Source organism: Eubalaena glacialis, chromosome 12 (assembly GCF_028564815.1).
Source record: "Eubalaena glacialis isolate mEubGla1 chromosome 12, mEubGla1.1.hap2.+ XY, whole genome shotgun sequence".
Classification (NCBI taxonomy): Eukaryota; Metazoa; Chordata; class Mammalia; order Artiodactyla; family Balaenidae; genus Eubalaena; species Eubalaena glacialis.
The window spans coordinates 33,645,127-33,664,801 of NC_083727.1; the positions used below are offsets into that span (position 1 = coordinate 33,645,127).

Below are 19,675 nucleotides of genomic sequence, written 5' to 3' on the forward strand. Positions count from 1 at the left end.
TGAAAAAGGTGTAAGGAGGGTGAACAGAAGTTACTTTTATAGCTATCCTGATGCCTGGATTTGAACAACATGCCCCAGTTTAGAGTTGTAGAAAACTATAATAGACATACTGGGCTTTGAATAGGAACTAGTACTTGGGGATTAAATGGGGACAGAGAGAGGATGGTGTTTAAGAGGCTAGGATGGAGGTGATCACATGTCCAACAGAGCCTCACTCATTAAATAGCAAATGGAGGTCAATTGATGTTTTTCATCATCTTTTATTATAGAAAGTCCCATTTTCTTTACAGTAATCGACTACATTCCACTATTTTGTTCCTGCTCTCATATACAGGGGACAATACTGCCATTAGTAATCACCTTTGATTATAAGAGTACTGCAGGGTTCTAGTGATAGTATATAAGGGCCTCTGCATTACTGTGATAGATCCTTGCTGGCAACTGGCTATTAAAAACAATAATCTATATAAAACAGGTAACTAACAAGGACCTACTGTATAGCACAGGGAACTATACTCAATATTTTGTAATAACCTATAAGGGAAAAAAAAATCTGAAAAACAATATACATATATAAAACGGAATCACTGTGCTGTATACCTGAAACTAACAAGACACTGTAAATCAACTAGGGTTCAATAAAATTTAAAAAATAAAAATAAAAACAACCATCTAGACTGTGTCTCTGCAGGTCAGTATCAAGTCAGGGTGAAACTTCAAACCTTGGGTTTTATCAAGTGTCTAGAAAGTGCACATTTTACAGAGTTAGTGCGTTACCACATTTAGTTAGGCTTACCTTAGGTTACAGGTAAAAACAACACAGTTCATGATTGCTTTTGCAACATTAGCAAGCAAAGCATCTTCTTAAATGTTATATTCCAGATAAATTGTGACTATAAATAATAAAGCTGATATATACCTAATAGTTCATATGCTTTGAATAAAAATAGATATAGCATCAATATGATATTTATAAAATGATATTTCAGGCACTCTTTATGGAATGACATCCTGCCAACAGCTACTAATTTTAAATTCTGTTCTTTAGGAGAATAATATATTTTACTACACCACTCATAATCTATTTTAAACATTGTACAAGTTGTTCAGTGTTAATTACTAGTCTGTAGAAAATAGGACATGAAAAAATCCAAGTTTTGTGCTTCCCAATACAAAACTTTACTATTAAATAAATAATGCTTTTCTTGCCGAGTCTCAGATTTCAGAAAGGCAGGTGGTTGTTCTCACCTTATAAAATGACGTGTAAATTATGAATGAGGGTTGAAAGAAGAAGTTGGATTTGTATTAACCTAACTTACTAAGAAGTTCTGATTTGGGAAATCCAATAAAATGTCTACTCAGAACTCATCAACATCTGTAAAGAAAGAATGCATTGCAGAGCTCTCTCCAATTATTCCCACAAGAAAAAAATGAAAAGGCTTTGGAGGAAATCTGAGCACCCAGTTAGTGTGTCTTCTCATCTGCACAGAGGACAGGACTCCACTTGACCATCTCTGATGAATAAGAATCTATCATAACTACCATAACGTTTTTTGGGTTTTTTTGGCCGCACCATGTGGCTCATGGGATCTCAGTTCCCCGACCAGGGACTGAACCTGGGCCACAGCAGTGAAAGCTCTGAATCCTAACCACTAGACCACCAGGGAACTCCTGATAACTACCATAATGTTTTAAAACTTAGAGGAAAGAGTCTTAATGGTTAGCAGAGAAAAAAAAAATGTATGTACCTACTGACATTATACACATTAAAATTTTTTCATTTTTTAAAGCCCATTTTATCTTTCTTCTTCATAGAAGTAAGATGGGCTCTAAGCCCAGAAGAAGTAAATGAATTAAGAACTGAAATAATTAATGTTGAATATATTGGGAAAACCATGTTTGCTTTTTGTGTCTTGCATTAACAGTCAGCATAGAGGTTAAGAAAGTAAGATTTTCCAGACAGATCTAGGTTCAAATCACAACTCTGTTGAAAAGTCAGGGCGAACCTTGGAAAGGTGACTTAAATCACCTAAATTCAGTTTTTTTAATTTATTTATTTCAAATGTAAAAATTTTTGTTGGGGTATAGTTGATTTCAGTTTTGTTTTTTTTTTTTTAATCACACTGTGGACATAATAATGTATGGGGACGTGGCAAGAATGAAAAGAACAGCGTATAAAGCGCTTAACATCATTTCTGACAAATGGTAGGCTCTCAACACGGGTGACCCTTTAAAGAATTACTACTGTGATGAACCCTGTGTGGCAGAAGGGGCTGTAGGGGATGCCTGGGATTGAAAGCAGATACGTTGGTCAGGTGTGCCCAGGCACTGAGTTGGCTTGGCGGGGTTGATAACGTTGGTGGGTTGAATTTGGCTAACTATGAGAGAATCTTGTATCTAAATATTTCCTACTAAGGGCACAGACTATTTGTGTAAATTCTTCATGATAGTAATGGAATGCCCATGTATAAAAAGCCTGTGTCCTGTAAGAAATTCACTATTTTGGATCCAATAAAACCCTAGCTTGCTCTCTGGCAATTGTCCGTGGCAGCTATTAGTTTCTTTTAGAAATGTAGGTGGTCAAGAAAAGTTCTTTCATGCTTCCTGCATTTTCTCTGTGTCCTCTACAGCACAATTTAAAATTATCTGTTAAGTAAATTAAGAGCATTAACTAACAATACAGGGAGACTCCTTCCACCAATATGCAGCTCACCTGAGATACTGCAATGATCATGCCTACGCTATTTATCCTACATTATTTTTGGGTATACATATCCATGATATAGGCCAAATTAAACTGTGTTTTCTAGAGAATGAACCAAAGAGAGAAGAATTAACTGTACAATACATGCTCCAGGCTCCAAAGAAGCTTTTCTCAGAAGACATTTCTCTTACTACATAAATATTCTCTTGCCAGAACCAGGCTACTTTCATCCACTCCCACTCACGGGCATTATAAAATTCTACTACAGGCACACGTGACAAAACAGGCCCTGCAGATCAAATGTGCTGGGTCGATCCATTCTTTGGTTTCTTGCTCTAAGTTAGCTTAAGGATATAGAAAGATAGAAGGAAAAGAAGAAGTAAAACTGTCACCATTTGCAGATGACATGATGCTATATACAGAAAACCCTAAAGGCACTGCCCAAAAACTATTTGAACTCATCACTGAATTCAGTAAAGTGGCAGGACACAAAAATAATATACAGAAATCTGTTGTATTTTTATACATTAACAACAAACTATCAGAAAGAGAAATTAAGAAAACAATCCCACTTACAATTGCATCAAAAAGAATAAAATACCTAGGTATAAATCTAACTAAGGAGGTAAAAGACCTATACCTGTAAAACTGTAAGACACTGGTTAAAGAAATTGAAGACAACACAAACAAATGGAAGGATATACCATGCTTATGGATTGGAAGAGTAAGTATTGTTTAAATGACCATACTACCTAAAGCAATCTACAGATTTGATGCAATCTCTATCAAAATACAATGGCATTTTCCACAGAACGAGAACAAATGATTCTAAAATTTGTATGGAAAAAAAAAATACACAAAAGAGCCAAAACAATCTTGAGAAAGAAGAGCAGAGCTGGAGGAATCACGCTCCCTGACTTCAGACTCTACTACAAAGCTACAGTTATCAAAACAGTATGGTACTGGCACAAAAATACACATATACATCAATGGAACAGGATAGAAAGTAAAGAAACCAACAAACTCATAGAAAAAGAGATCAGATTTTTCTGATCTCACCTCTAGAAAATTAATTGCTTTAAAGTTCAAGGTCCATTAGATTAGCATTTAGGTTAGTAATATCTATATATTATTTAGTTAAATATTTCCATATTAATAATTTAGTTTTAATAATAATATTAAAGCTAGTTGGATTACATTGGAAGTCAATTTCAATTATCATTAAAATATGCCATTTTACTTGAGAAGAGTGAATATGTATATACCAATAACTGAATATGATAACATAGATGTATATTACATATTACACTTCATCTCTCCCCTCTCATCAACCTTGACACTTATTTTTATTTTAAATGCAATGCACTTTCATCAAAGACTGTTGAAATACATAGAAAAAAAGTTTAAAAAGTTATATTCCCAAACATACCTAGTCTTTACCTTTTGGCATATCTAAAAAGCCAGCCTTAGCTTTTGAGGTAACTCATCAAACTAGAGCACAAATAAAAATTCTAGTTAAAATGTTAAGCTTTAGACACACATAAGATGTTAAAACCAGAAATACTGGCATGTGTAAATACATTAAAATAAATAAATATTGAAATAAAAGATACTTAAATAATTTCCATTTCTATTTGTTAGAAAGAATTAAGATCAGTAATGTAAATTCCCTCAAGGAAAAGAATACCATAATATAACTGTCCTCTCTAAATTTATAAATAACTGTTTTAGATTAGAATTTATATAAGATCCAAGAATTCTATTTAACTACTGATATTCGATGTATGTTCAGTATGGCATTACTGAATCCAGAAGCAGTTATTAAAACAAAACAAAACATATGAGTAAAAACACTTGAGTTCATTGTCACTGCTTCCAGGTTCTGTAGGGCAAGAGAAAGTTACAAAGCAGGATGCCCATGGATTTCTGTAAAAACTCGGAAATGAAAAGTCAGTTGTAATTCAAGCCTTACAGTGTCTGTCCAGCTGATTACAAATTCAGGAGGATTCTAAAAAAAATTAATAAACCCAGACCTTTAATCTCTCACAAAGGCAATGTCAGCTTTAGGTAAAACTGCAAACTCTGAGATGGGCAAAATAAAATAAAATCTGCCTCCGGGAGCTTTGCTGTAGGTCTTCAATGAACTGACTAAAGCATGCTGAGGATTTTCTCAGCTGTTCTTGGCTCAGCGGGATGGAGACAAAAACAGCAGGCAAACAGAAGAAGGTGGACAGATAGTGTCAGAGAGAATGAAGAGTAGCACTGGCTATTGCAGAATAAGAAAAGTCAGTCTTTTTCATTGGAAATGAGATAGAAATGGAACCAAGGCCCCCAGAACTAATAGCTAAGTTAGTATACGTACAAACACACTCCATGCCCTCGCGCGCATGCCAGTGTTTGCAGCCGTCACACTTCTGCCCCGTGGCTCCGGGTCGGCACGTGCAGATCCCTGTGACAGGGTCACAGGGGACAGGCAGTGAGCCATGGGGGTCACACTCACATTCTTGGCAGGAGCCTCCGGGGCTGCTTGGGCTGCCAGTATAGCCAGGGGCACACCTGAATTTAAACAGTGACAAAGCAAAGGAGATTAATAATAAGTCATGTCTCGAAATTGTTGTTGTGTGTGTGTGTATTGTTTGAATGAAACAAAATTGATACCAAAAGTCAATAGATCAGGGGTTAGCAAACTTTTCCTGTAAAGAACCAGATAGTAAATATTTTAGGCTTTGCAGGTCAAGAGGCAAAATCAAACTCGTGCAGTGAAAGAGAAAGAAATTTTCAAACACTGTTGGTTGATGGAATTCAAAACATAATAATAGAATATAAATTGTTTTATAATAATAATCTACTAATGGAAAACCAAACTAATAATGAGAAGAATGGGATTCTTGTTGTGGTATCAAATTTACTTAAGTAGGGCTCAAATTTACTTAACTAGGGCTCAAATTTAGTGCTGTCTGTCATCAAAGTTTGCCCATAACCGCCATTCCCAGCTTGAGTGCCATACAGGATTAGGCAATGGGCCAAATTTTGTGGTCCATACTCTGCCCACTACTGCTCTAGATCATAAACTTTTTTTTGAAGGTTTCATTTTTAAATTAGAAATGAATAAAATTTTCTATTTACTCCTGGGCTTTCCTAGATGCACGCATTTTAGAGATCAAAATGACCAAGGAATTCAACCCATTAATTTTACTAATGAGCAAAAAGAAGCAAGAGGCGATAAACTACTACATTTTCTATTTAATTCAACTGGTCTTTCCTTTCTACCACATCTTCCTCAAGATGGATTTTTCATTGTGTATCTCTGGAAGTGGGGTAATGTTATGCAAATAAAATATGTAACACCGACTTGAGAAATTAGAAAGGAAATCCAACTGGATGAAGCCAAATTGCCATCCACTCTCTTCTACCCGTCTGTGCAACCATTCATCTAAGTATATACCACTGTCGGTTACGTTACTGGAAGTCTGATAACTTTACAAGATGCTGGCAAAACCATATGCTCTGGTTTACCCAGAATGGTCCCAGTTTGCCTGTTGTCCTGGCTTAAGTATTAAAAACATATTCTGTCTTTCCCTAGAGTATCCTGGATTGGAAAATAAATTATACACATAGCCTAAATATAATCAACAGTAAGAATTTTTGTTCAAGAGGAAAATATGGGAGGAAGCTGAGAGACAATAGGAGATTGAAGCCAAAAGTTGTAAACACTAGCCAAATAATCCTGGACCATCTTTAGTGGCCTGGGATTGTAGAAATTTGCAGGCTGATTGTGAAAGTTAGTTCATCCCATGCTGGTTAGAAAAAGCAAAGCAAGAAGAAAATTATCTGTAACATTAGGTTTTTATATATTTATGGTTTTAATATTTTGTTTCCAATGTACTATTAAAAAATTGTTTCTTAACATTTTCAGGTGAAAGAATTCAATTCTAAGCAGGTTCAGAATGATTAAATGTTCAAAGAGTTTTACAAGAGTAATGAAGACAAAGCATGCGTAGGGGTTTCTACAATACAGCGACACTCAAGACATTTAAGCAGTTTAAGACCTGAGCTGATGAGTTTGGGCAGGTCATAAGGTGATTTAAATGATTTAAGAAGCTCTCAGAAGTGAAACAAATTTATTTGGAAGGTTACAATAAAAATTTAAGCAAGACCTTTGGATTAATTTAGCTGAATAAAAGCAATTTTTCAGGGAAACATAACCTGATCATTTATATGTTAGAGATGATGAATGTGGAGCTGTAACAACATTTGAGAACTGCAAAAACAATTCAAGCCATTCCCATTTGATAGTGTATGACCCTGATCATCTCTATGCTATATAAACTGTCACCTCTTATTGATTAAACATTTATGGATATTAAAAAAGTAATTTTTCTATAATCACTCTGCTTTATGACAATAATTGTCATTTCAGTGTACCCTTCCAGTCTTTTCTATATACACGCTTTTATAGATAGTGGAAACTCCAATTTACAAATGTAGCTATAGTATCAAACATTTTTTCATAAATTATGGCAGATAATCCCCTTGGCGTCCAGGGATGTTTTAGTCATCATCCTACTGGTGTTTACAAGGGCATGAAATGAATATTAGCCTAAGCATGAACACTAAAGCACACTGGCTGACATTAAAATATACATATTCAAATGATGTATATATCTCCACAACAAATGGAAATGTTTTTGGATTTCGTACTGCTTTTAGTTACCTAATTGTTACAAATTTCTGTTGGCACGGAAATTGTGAATGTACTGTTTTATATATATATATGCAAGTAGTGGATATTGTGTTTAAAGTTACCACATACAGAATTATTTAGAAATATATTTTGCAAACTTATCAAAACAGAATTGGAATTTATAAAACATGTTTAATTATTTAGTTACCTATTTATTTCCATTATTAACATACCCATTGCTGGTTATATTAAAAGAAGATTCTTAAATTGATGATGATAAAATTAATATTGGTTTATATTTGCAAAGAGATTCGTGGTTTAAGGAAGTGCTCCTAGAAGAATCCAGCAAAGGAGTGGGTGAAGCAGGAAATGGAAAAGAAAGGATCCAGGCAATGGTGTGATTCCAGGTAAGGTCCCAGTCTTAGCCTAAGTCTATGGAAAGCTCTGGAGCATAAATAACATCTCAAGATCTGTTCAGCTTTTGGGCAAAGGAGCTGGACTTTTGTACTCCCACACTAGCGAGCCATTAGGTCTGGGCCACTGGAGGAAGGCGTGGGGGGGGAAATTCTCAGGCTTTTTTGCCTCTCCTATGGGAGAGGAGACTTCTATGTAGGTACTCAGACAGGGTATCCTCTATTTACCTGATTTTCGTAATGTCAGTGGAAAGTAGGTAGAGTATCAGCTATTCTGATGTTATAAATGAGAAAAATGAGACCCAGCAAAGTTTGTGGAGCTCAGCTATGTCCATGGGTCTTTATAGAACTTTATACTGTTATCAATTATACTAAAATTATCATGTGTGTTTAATGTTAATAGTTAATATCAGTTGCTCTCTGTTACCTTAGAAAGAATAAAAACCTACTAAAAATGGTGATGATAAGCTTGAGTATCCAAGATACTGATCTTATAGAAAATATGCATCCAGAAAGATATAAATTACAACCTTCCTAGACAGTCAGTCTGGAATTCTGTTTCTTAACTTACCATTTGTATTACATGTTAGCATTCAATTTAACAACTACATACATGCATTATCAGAATTTGTAAAAAAATATGGTGAGAGGAGGCATTTAAATACTATTGTTTGCGTGTTGAAAAGGAGAACCAAATAACACTTTAATGTTTGGTTGTTTTAATTAAGAATTCCTGATACCACTTATATTCTGAATTACTTGTATACTTGCTGATGTAGTGCCAGAGTGCTCAGAACAGCGATGTGCATGCAGTTAGTGCTAGCCAACAATTTCCAGTGAATTAAAATGAGAATTATGTGTGGCCAGCTTTTTATTACTGTTAACTACAGATAAGCTTTTGGAAGTTGATTTATTTGTTCTTATAAATGTTCCCTCCTTCTGTCTCTCTCTCCCTCTCTAATCTATGTTGGAGTATATACATATATATATGCTAAAATATAAATTAGATAATTGTGAAATAATTTGGAATCTTAGAAAAAGTCTAAATAGATGGAAGTAAACAACTTTCTTTGGATAAAGTCTAAAGATATAAAAATACTTTTGAAAGCATATAAGCTACTAGAGAATATGAAAATAATGACATAAAAATAATGAATACTTTTCTACTATGATCTTTTATTATATGAGCTCTATGCATATCATTGCTCTCCATGTATGATGACTGTTCCTACCGTTCGCAGTACTGGCCTTCGTATTCTCGTGGGCAAGCTGTGCAGCGGTAATCATCCAGGCCTTCTGTGACGCAAGAAGGGCTGAAACTGAATCAGAAAAGAAAGATTGCAAAAAATCTTTTGACTTACTTATTTTATAAATTTAAGTAATTCTATCTATTAACTAGATGATTGGAATTATTTTTTGATGGTTAGAAATGGCATATTTGTAAGTTTCTATTCAAGGGTAGGCTATCACAACTAAGTACTACTAATAATAGTCAACAAATAAAGATGGTTGTTTTTTGATGAATTAACAATGCATATCACCGACCATGTTAAAACTTTGAAATTTTAATAACTATGTGACAACCAGGAAAATATTAAACACCCAGAAAAAGTGTACTATTTTTCATGAATCAAAAGAAAAACACGATGAGAATTCCTGCATATATGTCAGATAGTAGAATAAGTATTATTGAATATCTTTTGGGTTAAAAAAATGGGGACATAAAAGCTATATAACTTTTTTTCTAAAAAGCCCAAATTGCCACTGGCATTTCAATGCATGATGTGTGAATAGATGTTTCACTTAAAATAAAAGAGTGCCTTTTCTAATTTATATACAGATTTCAAACCACATTTTACTTTAAACACAAAATAATGTGATCTAGCATGAGGAAAGAAGAATGGAAATCTTGAAAATGAATACGATTTTCTGACAATTTTATAATCACTTCTAGTAAGTAGGTCTCATATAACATGCCCTGTTTTCACTACAACACTGATAGACCACGGCCAGTCAGCCTTGCTCCAGGATTCTTGATCACCTTACCCCACAAAAGAAATACTAGACAAGACTTGAAACCTAAACTATGCTAAAACGTAGTTTTGTATTGTTACAAACTTCTCTCAAATACAAGTAGTGGTTCATTCCCACTGGACAAAATGCATGGTGCACTGGAAATTTAGGAAGAAAAGACACATGTATTTGTTGCAAAATGGTAATGCTGCAAACACCATTTTCCTTTTTGTTGGTCTGCAAAAGCAGTTGATGCTGAAAAAGCAATAAAGTATATAGACCAGAGCTGCAACTCCTATTGGTCAGGTGCCATTAGGACACTATTTCAATTGCCTTCTAATGCATTAAATCAATAGTACATGAATGAGTAATAAACTCTAACCTTCGCAAAATATGTGAACAAATTAATCAACTACTCACAACCTCATTATTCAACAAATTATTTTTTTTGCCTTCACAAAAATAGACCCACAAATACATAATTGACACATTCTTGCAAGCTTCTAGCTCTTTTAACTCAGCTTGATGCTGAGTTCATCTGCGCGCGCACACACACACATGCACACACAAACTCATATACATATATAGGCACTTGGAAACAGATTTTTAGACATTCAAGTGAAATTCTACAGAGCCAACATAATTAAATTATATTCCTTTATAGTAACATATCTGTCTCAATTACTATGCAGGAATGTTGTAATTCTCCTTGGATAGTAGATATAAACTTTTTTGAATTATGACATTACGGTGGACTAAAATTTTTTCTTACATCACATATAAGGACTTATGAAAGAGGAAGTAGGAGTTACACCTTACTTGAGGTCAGAGTTTATTCTTTATGCTCCCAAATCCCTCATCTCCTCTCAATTTTCATACTGTCTGCAGGACCACTCAGAAATCCGACTGTTTTTCCTCTTGAAGGCCATCTTTTACATTCCCTTAGATTTGTTAATTCCAAGGTTGCTTCAACAGAATTTCTGAGATTTAGAGTCTGCTACTCTGTGTCATCCCCTGTGGAGTCTACTGAAATGAATTGGCTTCTGGGATCCCACCCCCTTATCCCAGTTCACTGATTGTTCCTTTTCAGTCTCCTTTGCTGGATCTACATCATGTCCTTGACCTCTTAATATGCTTCACAGTTCAGTCTTCAGGTTTCTCCTATCCTGTCCTGTCCTTTCTCCCCTAAATGATCTCATTCAGTATTAAAAGGCTCTAAATATTGCATCTATCCTAACAGATCTAAAACTGAGCTCCCGTCCTCCAAAAAATACCGCTAACCTTTCTATCATTTTCCCTGTCTCTGTCAATGGCCATACTTTGCTTACTTTGCTTCCATTTGCTCTGCCATAAACCACAGAGTCACCTCTGTCGCCTTTTTCTCACATTCCACAGGTATTCTATCTGCAAATGCTGCTGGTGTTACCATAATTAATTCATTGCATTATCCTGTTCTAAGCCACCTCTTGCCATTGGCAGATTTTTAGCCTTCAGGACATTTAGTTACTCACTGGAGCTTCCCTGACTCCACCTCCTATCACCCTTCCCCTGTCCCCATTCACTCTGCTCCAGCTGCCCTGGATCCTTGCTGTCTACTATGCGTGGCCTGTCTCCAGGCCAGTGCACTTACTTTTTCCTCTGGCTGGGCTGCTCTTCCTCCAGATAGTCAGGTGACTCTCTCCATTACTTCATTCAAGGCTCTGAACAAGCTTCATCTGTTTGTGTTTGTGAAGATCTTCATCAAGCACCCTAACTAAAAGGGTACCCCATTCACTCCAAATTCACTGAGGCTGCTCTATTTTTTCCTGGTGGCACTTTCACTATCTGATACTACATTATATATCTATTTGTGTTTTTTCAGCTTTATTAAAGTATAACTGGCAAATAAAATTGTAATATATTTAAAGTGTACACATGATGATTTGATATACGTGTATGGTGTGAAAGGATTCCCACCATCTAGATTAACTAACACATCTATCACTTCATATATTTACCTTTTTTTGTGTGAGAATTCACAAGTTCTACTCTCCTAGTAAGTATCCATTATACAATAATGTATTATCAACTGTGGTCACTATGTTATATATTAGATCCTTAGACCTTATTCATTTTATAACTGAGAGTTTGCACCCTTTTACCACCCTCTCCCAATCTCTCCCGTTCCCTGCTCCCTGGCAACGACCGCTGTACACTGTTTCCATGAGTTTGTTTGTTTTTAGATTACACCCATAAGTGAAACCGTGCAGCTTTTTCTTTCTCTGTCTGGCAGAAACTGCTGAACACATTTGGAGAAAAAAAACTCCGAAAAACTCAAACTTGGCCTCATTGTAGAAGGGAGGAGAGGGCATTGAGCCTGGAAAGAGGGGTCAGATTGCAGAGGGTTTCTAATACTCTGCTAAAATATCTGAGCTTTCCTTGGTAGGCAGTGGAAAACCCTTGAGGGTATGTGAGCAACGCTGTACTGTCACAATGGTTAAAAGTTTATTGTATTTGTTTTGGTAAGAGATATTGGAGACTTGAACTAATATGTGGGTGAGTTAGTAACCACTTACTCACCATCCCCCATCTATGAAGAGGGATATCTCAGCCTCCTTCATCTATGTTTCAGGATCTTTTTTTCTTATCTCAGGGAGAAGTGCTTCTCTTCTCATCATACATAGGTCTTTACTTTGTTAATTAATGTTCCAAACTTTATGTGATGACCTTAGGGGGTCATGATATCACTTTAGTGGGTTTTGACTAAAGTTTCTTCTAATAATGCAAGAAAATAAAATTGAATAAAAGTTACAGTATATATTATATATGTATAGCTAGCTAGCTAGCTAGATATCCACACACACATTTTTTGTGTTCTAGCTTATGATTAAAAAAAGGTTTTCTTGCAGTGGTTGCAATCAATAAAGTTTGAAAGCCATTGAACTAGCCACTTTGATTTCATACTTGGTTCTTACAGGGTCCTTTGCATAAAAATATACTTAAATTACATAAATCCTATAAAACAAAAATGAAACAAATATGAAAACACTTTTTTGTTGATCCTGCTAATCAATCAAGGTAGTACTATTTCTTTCCCTTCTTCAAATTTCTTAGAGCTGTACACTCACACCCATGTGACCTAATGTCCGCTTCCACTATTGGTTGTCAAAATCCATCAGGACCTGCACAGTTAATTGCCACTGTATGTACTTAGTCTCCCTTGGGAGAGCAGCATCCAATGCTCATTCGTTGCTGCTCCTTTCTCTCACTGTGTCAGTGGCAGTGTGGCCTCAGTTCCGTTGCCTCCCTCACAGATCTTGTCTTGGCTCTTCTTTCTCTTCTGACTTCTCTAATGTACGTAGTCTTGTCTTTCCTTCTTTCCATGTGCTCCCGTTGAGTAACATGACCCTGAGGAATCTTATCTATAATTCATTTATTAACATATCTCTTCCTTCATCTGCCCTCCCAATTTTCAGGTTTTAATTTCTTGTGGCTATTTGCATATTTCCATTCAGATAGACCTTTCATATCAATTTAACTTATTTGAAACATAAATTGTCTTTCTTCTATAGCAGCTCTCTCCTGGTTTCTATTTCAGTTAATGACCCCACCATTTTAGGGGTCAACCTGGCTACAAATCCCTGGCTTCAAATCCTGCTTTGCCTAAACCTGTCATATCTAATTAGTTATCAACCCTGTAGAGCTGCATTCAACAATTTTCTCACATCCATCCCCTTGTCTCTATTCTTGTTGCTATTACCTACTTTCAGGTTCTAATTATCTTTTGCCTAAGCTAGTGCAATAGCTTTTTAATCAGTCTCTTTGCTTTTCTTATTTTCCTGTTTTAATTCATTATACTCAATTCCATCATAATAGTCTTCCTAAAGTGTGGCTCTCAGCACATTAATCTTTTTTTTTAATAAAAATTTGTAGTGTTTCCTCATTACATAGAAAATTACATAGCAATTTCTTAGACTGGTATTCACGGATTTCTAAAGTATGGCCTCCATTCTCTCATTCATTTTCTTCTGTAATTATGAAATTCTATTTGAACCCATGCTCCAAACTCTTAACAGTTCTTAAACATGGCTTGTGTTTTCTGCTGCTAAGCTTCTGCTCCTTAAATTTTCTACTATCTCTACCAGTAAAAACCCTTCAATCCACTGTAAATTTAATAATTTAAATACATCTAAAATTTATTATAAATACTCCTACTTCTTTAAATATGTTCTTAAAGTTTCCACAGTCAACTGTGGTACTTTGTGCCTTTGAATTCTCTTTATATCTCAGTTGACCTCTCTGAAGACACCCATTTTACCGTGAGCCTCTCCAAGAGATGTTATGCTTCTTTTTTATATCTCCTGGAGCTTTTGCTATAGTCCGCCCAACAGGAAATTATCAGTTAATTATTGAATTTTTCTAATCCAGATCATTTACATTTTAATAAACAATAAACAGCATTCTCTTGTTCAAAATTTGGTCATCAGAGGTAGATTAGGGAAAGGAAAATGATATTTTTCATACACCTACCACTTGGTGCTTGGATGAACAATAAGATCATGTATTTTATCCTCATCAATATCCCACTTACCTAAAAATTTACATTTGAGACCCTATGCAAAACTTGTGACTCTGTTCAACCAAAAAGAGGTGCTTACAGAGGAAAGGGAGACAATTACGTGCAAATGTTTTCAAAATGTAAACAAAGCCAGAGGTGGAAAAAGAAACTTAGTGAGTATAGGTGGAAATAGCTCTTCATCTGAGTTGCTTTGTGCTTCTTATACACTGAAGATAAGGTGTCCAGGATTCTAATTCTGAACAAAGTGCCCTACATTCTTTTCAAAAGCAAATTCTTAGAGAAAATATGCCCTACAATGTAGACATTGATGTCTATAAATCACTTAGCAGAAAGTATAGATAGCCTTAGCAAAAAGGTAAGTGAAAACACCTAGGGGTTTTCACCAATACATAAACAGTGCAGAATGTTCTGACAGCACTAAAATAAAATATGCCAGCGTTTGTTTCCCCTTATGGCTGTGTTTCCATGGTACCAAGCTCAGACTATCTTAACAGAAAGGGGGTTGTGATTCTGGGAGCATACTCTGGAGCATAACAATAAGTCACCCTGCTTTAACAACATTATTTTTCAATTATTTCCTTGATAATTCTTTACCAATCATGAATTAAACACATAAAATGAATGGAAACAGCTACAAAATTTATATAATATGCATCAAACAATCCTTCATAGCTGAATTTATGGCAGAACTATATGCAAACACTAGACCTTTCTAAAAATTTATAAAATTATGCACATTTGTACATATATTATTCATTTCATAAATATAAGTTAATATTGGTATTTACATTTTAATTAATAGGCATTATTTACTTGGGACAGAGTTTTAAAAGAAAAATGAACCATAGAGTATTATGTGCTCACTTTTGTCATGTTTTTATGTTGTTTAAAAAAATCTATCTTAAATTGAGATTTTTGTCTACATGAAAAGAATAGCCAAGTCATAGAAAGCCCATGTGCTACACAGATGGTGTTACTGATTGGGAAACATGGTAATATTTCACAATCTTACTTGTTGCTGGAAGAAATCAGAGGGCAAGCACATTGCTGACAGTCATCTGGCAATCCCTTGACAATGCCATAATATCCAAGAACACATCGTTCACAGAAGTCACCAGCAGTGTGATGTTGACAATTCTGTAAAGGAAGAGGGATGTTTGTTTTTAAATTAATGAAGGAATGTAATTTATCATACAGCTCCCCACCTACGAGTTTGTGTGCTCCTGTGAACACACATGCGCATGTGCACACACACATCATTGAGAGAGAACTCAGTTCTTAAACATATTGATACATATTTTTAAAGAAGCTCTCTGATTTGAGAAACGAATACTGGGCTGTTGTAGCTATACTGACAAGAGTTTCTATTCTCTTTTCCCTACATCAATCTCTGCATTAATTTTTCTCTTACTCTAATCTGGGGAATAGACTTCACAAGTTTCTAAAATTTATTGTATCATCTGGCTATTTATGTTTCTTCTCTACAAGGTGTTAAAAAAGTGCTAAAAGTCCTGGGGTCTTGGTGCATACCCATCAGTGGGCTTTTTGAACCAAACCAAGGTGGAAAACATAAATATTTTAAGAGGCAGAAATAGCAAAAAAAAAAAAAAAGTCAGCCTAGTTACCACATTAAGAATGTTATTCATCTAATTCTTGCCAAATGTTGATCATTCTATATAGATAGAGAGGACCCAACCTAAAACCAGGGATCTCAAGTCAATATTTTCTTTTTATGTTTGCATAGTAAGAGGCACTTGGGTAATACGCTTTAAGACACTTTTATAAGAAAATGAGAACAGTTTCAGAATACTGTGTAAACAGTTTTGAAATTAAAATTCTCACAAAGTGGAATTTTATTTAACAATATATTTAGCAATTATTCACGCAATACGGACTTAGGAAGAGCTACAAGCCAGGTACTGAGAAAGGCACCGGGAGGAATCAAATGAGGGAAAAGGTAAAATAACATTCTAACCTATAAGAATTTATTTCCACTTTTGGAAAAATTTTTAAAAATGGCAACTAAGAAACATGGCAAATAAGAAATGTGGAATTTAGTGGAAATGGGACAGTTGACTTTAGGAGTTGAGAAAAAGGAAGAAATAGAAGGAATTTAGAGTTGGATTTTAGCTTGATTTTATAAAACTGCATTTGGAATGGTCAGAAGGGTAATTTCTTATAAATAGTATTTCTTAAAAGGTTAAGAAGCAAAAATGTCAGTAACAAAATAAGTGTATATATATGCTGGTGAACCCATCTCCTGATCAGCTCAGCTGGAACCACATAGCCACCTGTGGACTCTACAGTAAATTTCCCATATGCTGGGCTCTTTGCTTTATTCAATTAATCTAGAAGAACATATTTATTTTTCATGTGTCGTCTAATGGCCAGTGTTTGGTATGGTATGTGTGGTCATTCACCACAAACAATAACTGAAGTCTCTTCCTCTGACTCTTTTTATGTTTATGTTACTGTCTGGGAAGAAACCATGCCATTATCACAATGAATTTTAGAATACTGTGGGTTTTTTTTTTCATTCTTTGGTGCTATATTTGAAAATACATTGTGTTACTTACAGATAGATTTTATAATTCACTCTTAAATGGATCCAGTTTTCTATATGATAGGATGCAAATCTCAAATCTTCTAATTCCCCACCTCACTCTCAGCAGATGTTAGCCGTCTATTTTCAGGGAAAAGGAAGCCCTCATTGGGTGTTCCCTTAGCTTCCTGCCAAACAACACACCGTCTTGTCTGCATTACTTTCCATCCCTTTGACATTTAGTTCTGTCCACAAGAAGTGGTGTGTTGTTCTCTGTCTAAAGCTGCTCTCTTCCTAAACTCTGGTTTAGGAAGAAGGCCCTCCTGTCTCCCATTTCCTCCAGCACCTGCATTTTCTCCTTCTTTGATGGCTTATTTCCATCGACAGTTGAGGTTGGTCAAGCTTTTCTTATCTTAAAAAAATTTCTGGGGTTTCTGGACAACATCCATCCTATGTTTGATAGGCTTTCTAAAAGCATTGTTTACATTGCTGGTCTCTACTTCCTCATCTCCCTTTCACCTCTTCATTCTTTAAACAGGCTCTCTCTCTCTCTCTCTCTCTCTCTCTCTCTCTCTCTATATATATATATATATATATATATAAATGTATATATATATTCTTTTCCATTATAGGTTATTACAAAATATTGAGTATAGTTCCCTGTGCTATACAGTAGGTCCTTGTTGTTTATCTATTTTATATATAGTAGTGTGTACATGTTAATTCCAGACTCCTAACTTATCTCTTCCCCTCCCCCAAACAGGCTTCTGATTTCACCATTGAAAGATAAGTCCAGACTCATGCATAAGATCTTTGTTGCTAAATCAAAATTTACTGACAATAATCACTTTTCATGATATATGAATTATCTGTAGCAGCTGATATTTCTGGCCACTCTTTCTTTGAAATTTTCTCTTCCTATGGGTTCTTTAATAGTACAGTATGTTGATTGTTTTCCTACCTCTATGGCTACTCTTTCTAACCCTCCTTCATGGATTCTTCTTCCCCTTTCTGTTGAGTAAGATTGGGATCCTTGATTCTAATTTTGGCTCCTACCTCTTTTCTTTCCTACATTTTCTACCTCGGTGATTTTAACCATTACTAGAACTTCAGCTATCCTCTATGTACCCCAAACTCTAAATTTTATATATTCTGCCTAGATATCTATCTCTAATGAGTTCCAGACTTATGTTTCTAATTGCTTCTTAGCTAGGTCTTATTGCATAATGCAAAAGCATTTGAATTTGAGATGTCAAAAATCAAGCTCATCTCTTTTAAAACCTGCTAATACTCCTGCATTTCCCATTTCATTTGTGGTCACTATCATCTCTCTGGCATGGCAAGGAAGACCTTTATAATCTGGCTTCTGTTTACCCCTCCAGCCTTCTGTCTAGCCACTGCAAACTTTGCACTCTATGCTAAACCCATATGCGACCATCTGGAATTCTCAAATTATGCAGTGCTCTCTCTTACCTCTAGGACTTTTCATATGCAAATCCCTTGTTCTGGAATGTTTTTCCTCCTCTTACCTGGCTAACACCTATTCATTCAGCTCTCATTTTCACTGTTGCTTTCTCTAATAAACATTCCCTGATGCCCCAAGTCTGGGCTAAATGCTCCGTCTAGCTCAACACAGTGACTGAAATATGTTGACATTCAATGACTATTTTGAACGACTGCATAAATGAATGCATGTTCTAGGTATTATAGAGGAAACTGGTCAGGCTTCTTAAGATGAAAAAGGCCAAGCTTCAAGTCTGATGACTTTGCAGAAAGGTGGTTAGCAGGGAAAGAGGGTTTGTCGTATTTGGATATTAATTTAAGTACCATAATCCTCTCTCATTCAATCATCCAAAGGAACCACTGTATTTTAGCAATAAAATAGCCATTCCATATTTAACAGTAGCATGGTGAGTGATAATGGTTCCAAGATAAAATAATTATCTATGAATTGCAGTCTCAAATCATTCAGCAAGTTGCCAAATGATGAATAAGTGTCAACTGGGGAGTGTTTTAAGAACATACTTTATAGTTATAGAAATGAACATGTGCCCCAAAATACATGGAATCTAGAACAATAATTGTCAGCTTTTGCCTTTGTAAAAAAACTAACTGCATGAGTTATTTTATGTAACCTCCTATAACATCGATAACTGAATCAAAACAAAAAATAATGCTAATCATTACTAAAAATACAGAGATTGAAAAATATGGTTTGCCTCTTTTATACCTACAACTCTGTATAATTTCTCCACAGAGAAAGCAAATATTTTAACTTTCTTTGGACAGTCAATCTTTCACAAGGTTGCTGACATACTAAACTTGGTTAACAGAATCAAATGTCCCTGTTAGGTCCACAAACACAGCACATAAATCATGATGCTATTTTTGAAACTTTTTGACATCGACCTTTCGTATGACTTTCCTGTCTGCTCTGAAATAGTGGACATAATATTTCCTTGTATAGAAATTAATCTTTAGGAAAAATTTTTATATTTTTAGATGCCTGATGAGAAGTTTAATTATCTCGAGATTAATATGTGCTACTATCTTTTCAATAGTAGATTAGAATATATGGCATTTGTTTTGTTTTTGTTTTTTGTACATGGGAAAACTGGTGGTATAAATTCTTTCCACTAGATCAAATGAATATTATATTTATATTTGGTATCTTAAAACTAAGGTGAGAAGTTACTTAACCTTCTTTCCTTATAGGGATGCCTCTACACATTCCTTGACGTATTATTAAATGCATGGATTC

General features: G+C 35.2%; 1 protein-coding gene across 1 annotated transcript in view; it reads right to left on the reverse strand.

Moving 5' to 3' along the window:
• Positions 1-19,675, reverse strand: part of LAMA2 (laminin subunit alpha 2) — a 627,718-nt gene that overhangs the window by 156,452 nt on the left and 451,591 nt on the right. Inside the window, exons 30-32 of the mRNA XM_061207556.1 lie at positions 15,385-15,509; positions 9,034-9,120; positions 5,067-5,260 (exon numbers count right to left, since the gene is read on the reverse strand). Coding sequence (XP_061063539.1) covers positions 5,067-5,260; positions 9,034-9,120; positions 15,385-15,509 — 406 coding nt within the window. The remainder of the gene's footprint in view (positions 1-5,066; positions 5,261-9,033; positions 9,121-15,384; positions 15,510-19,675) is intronic.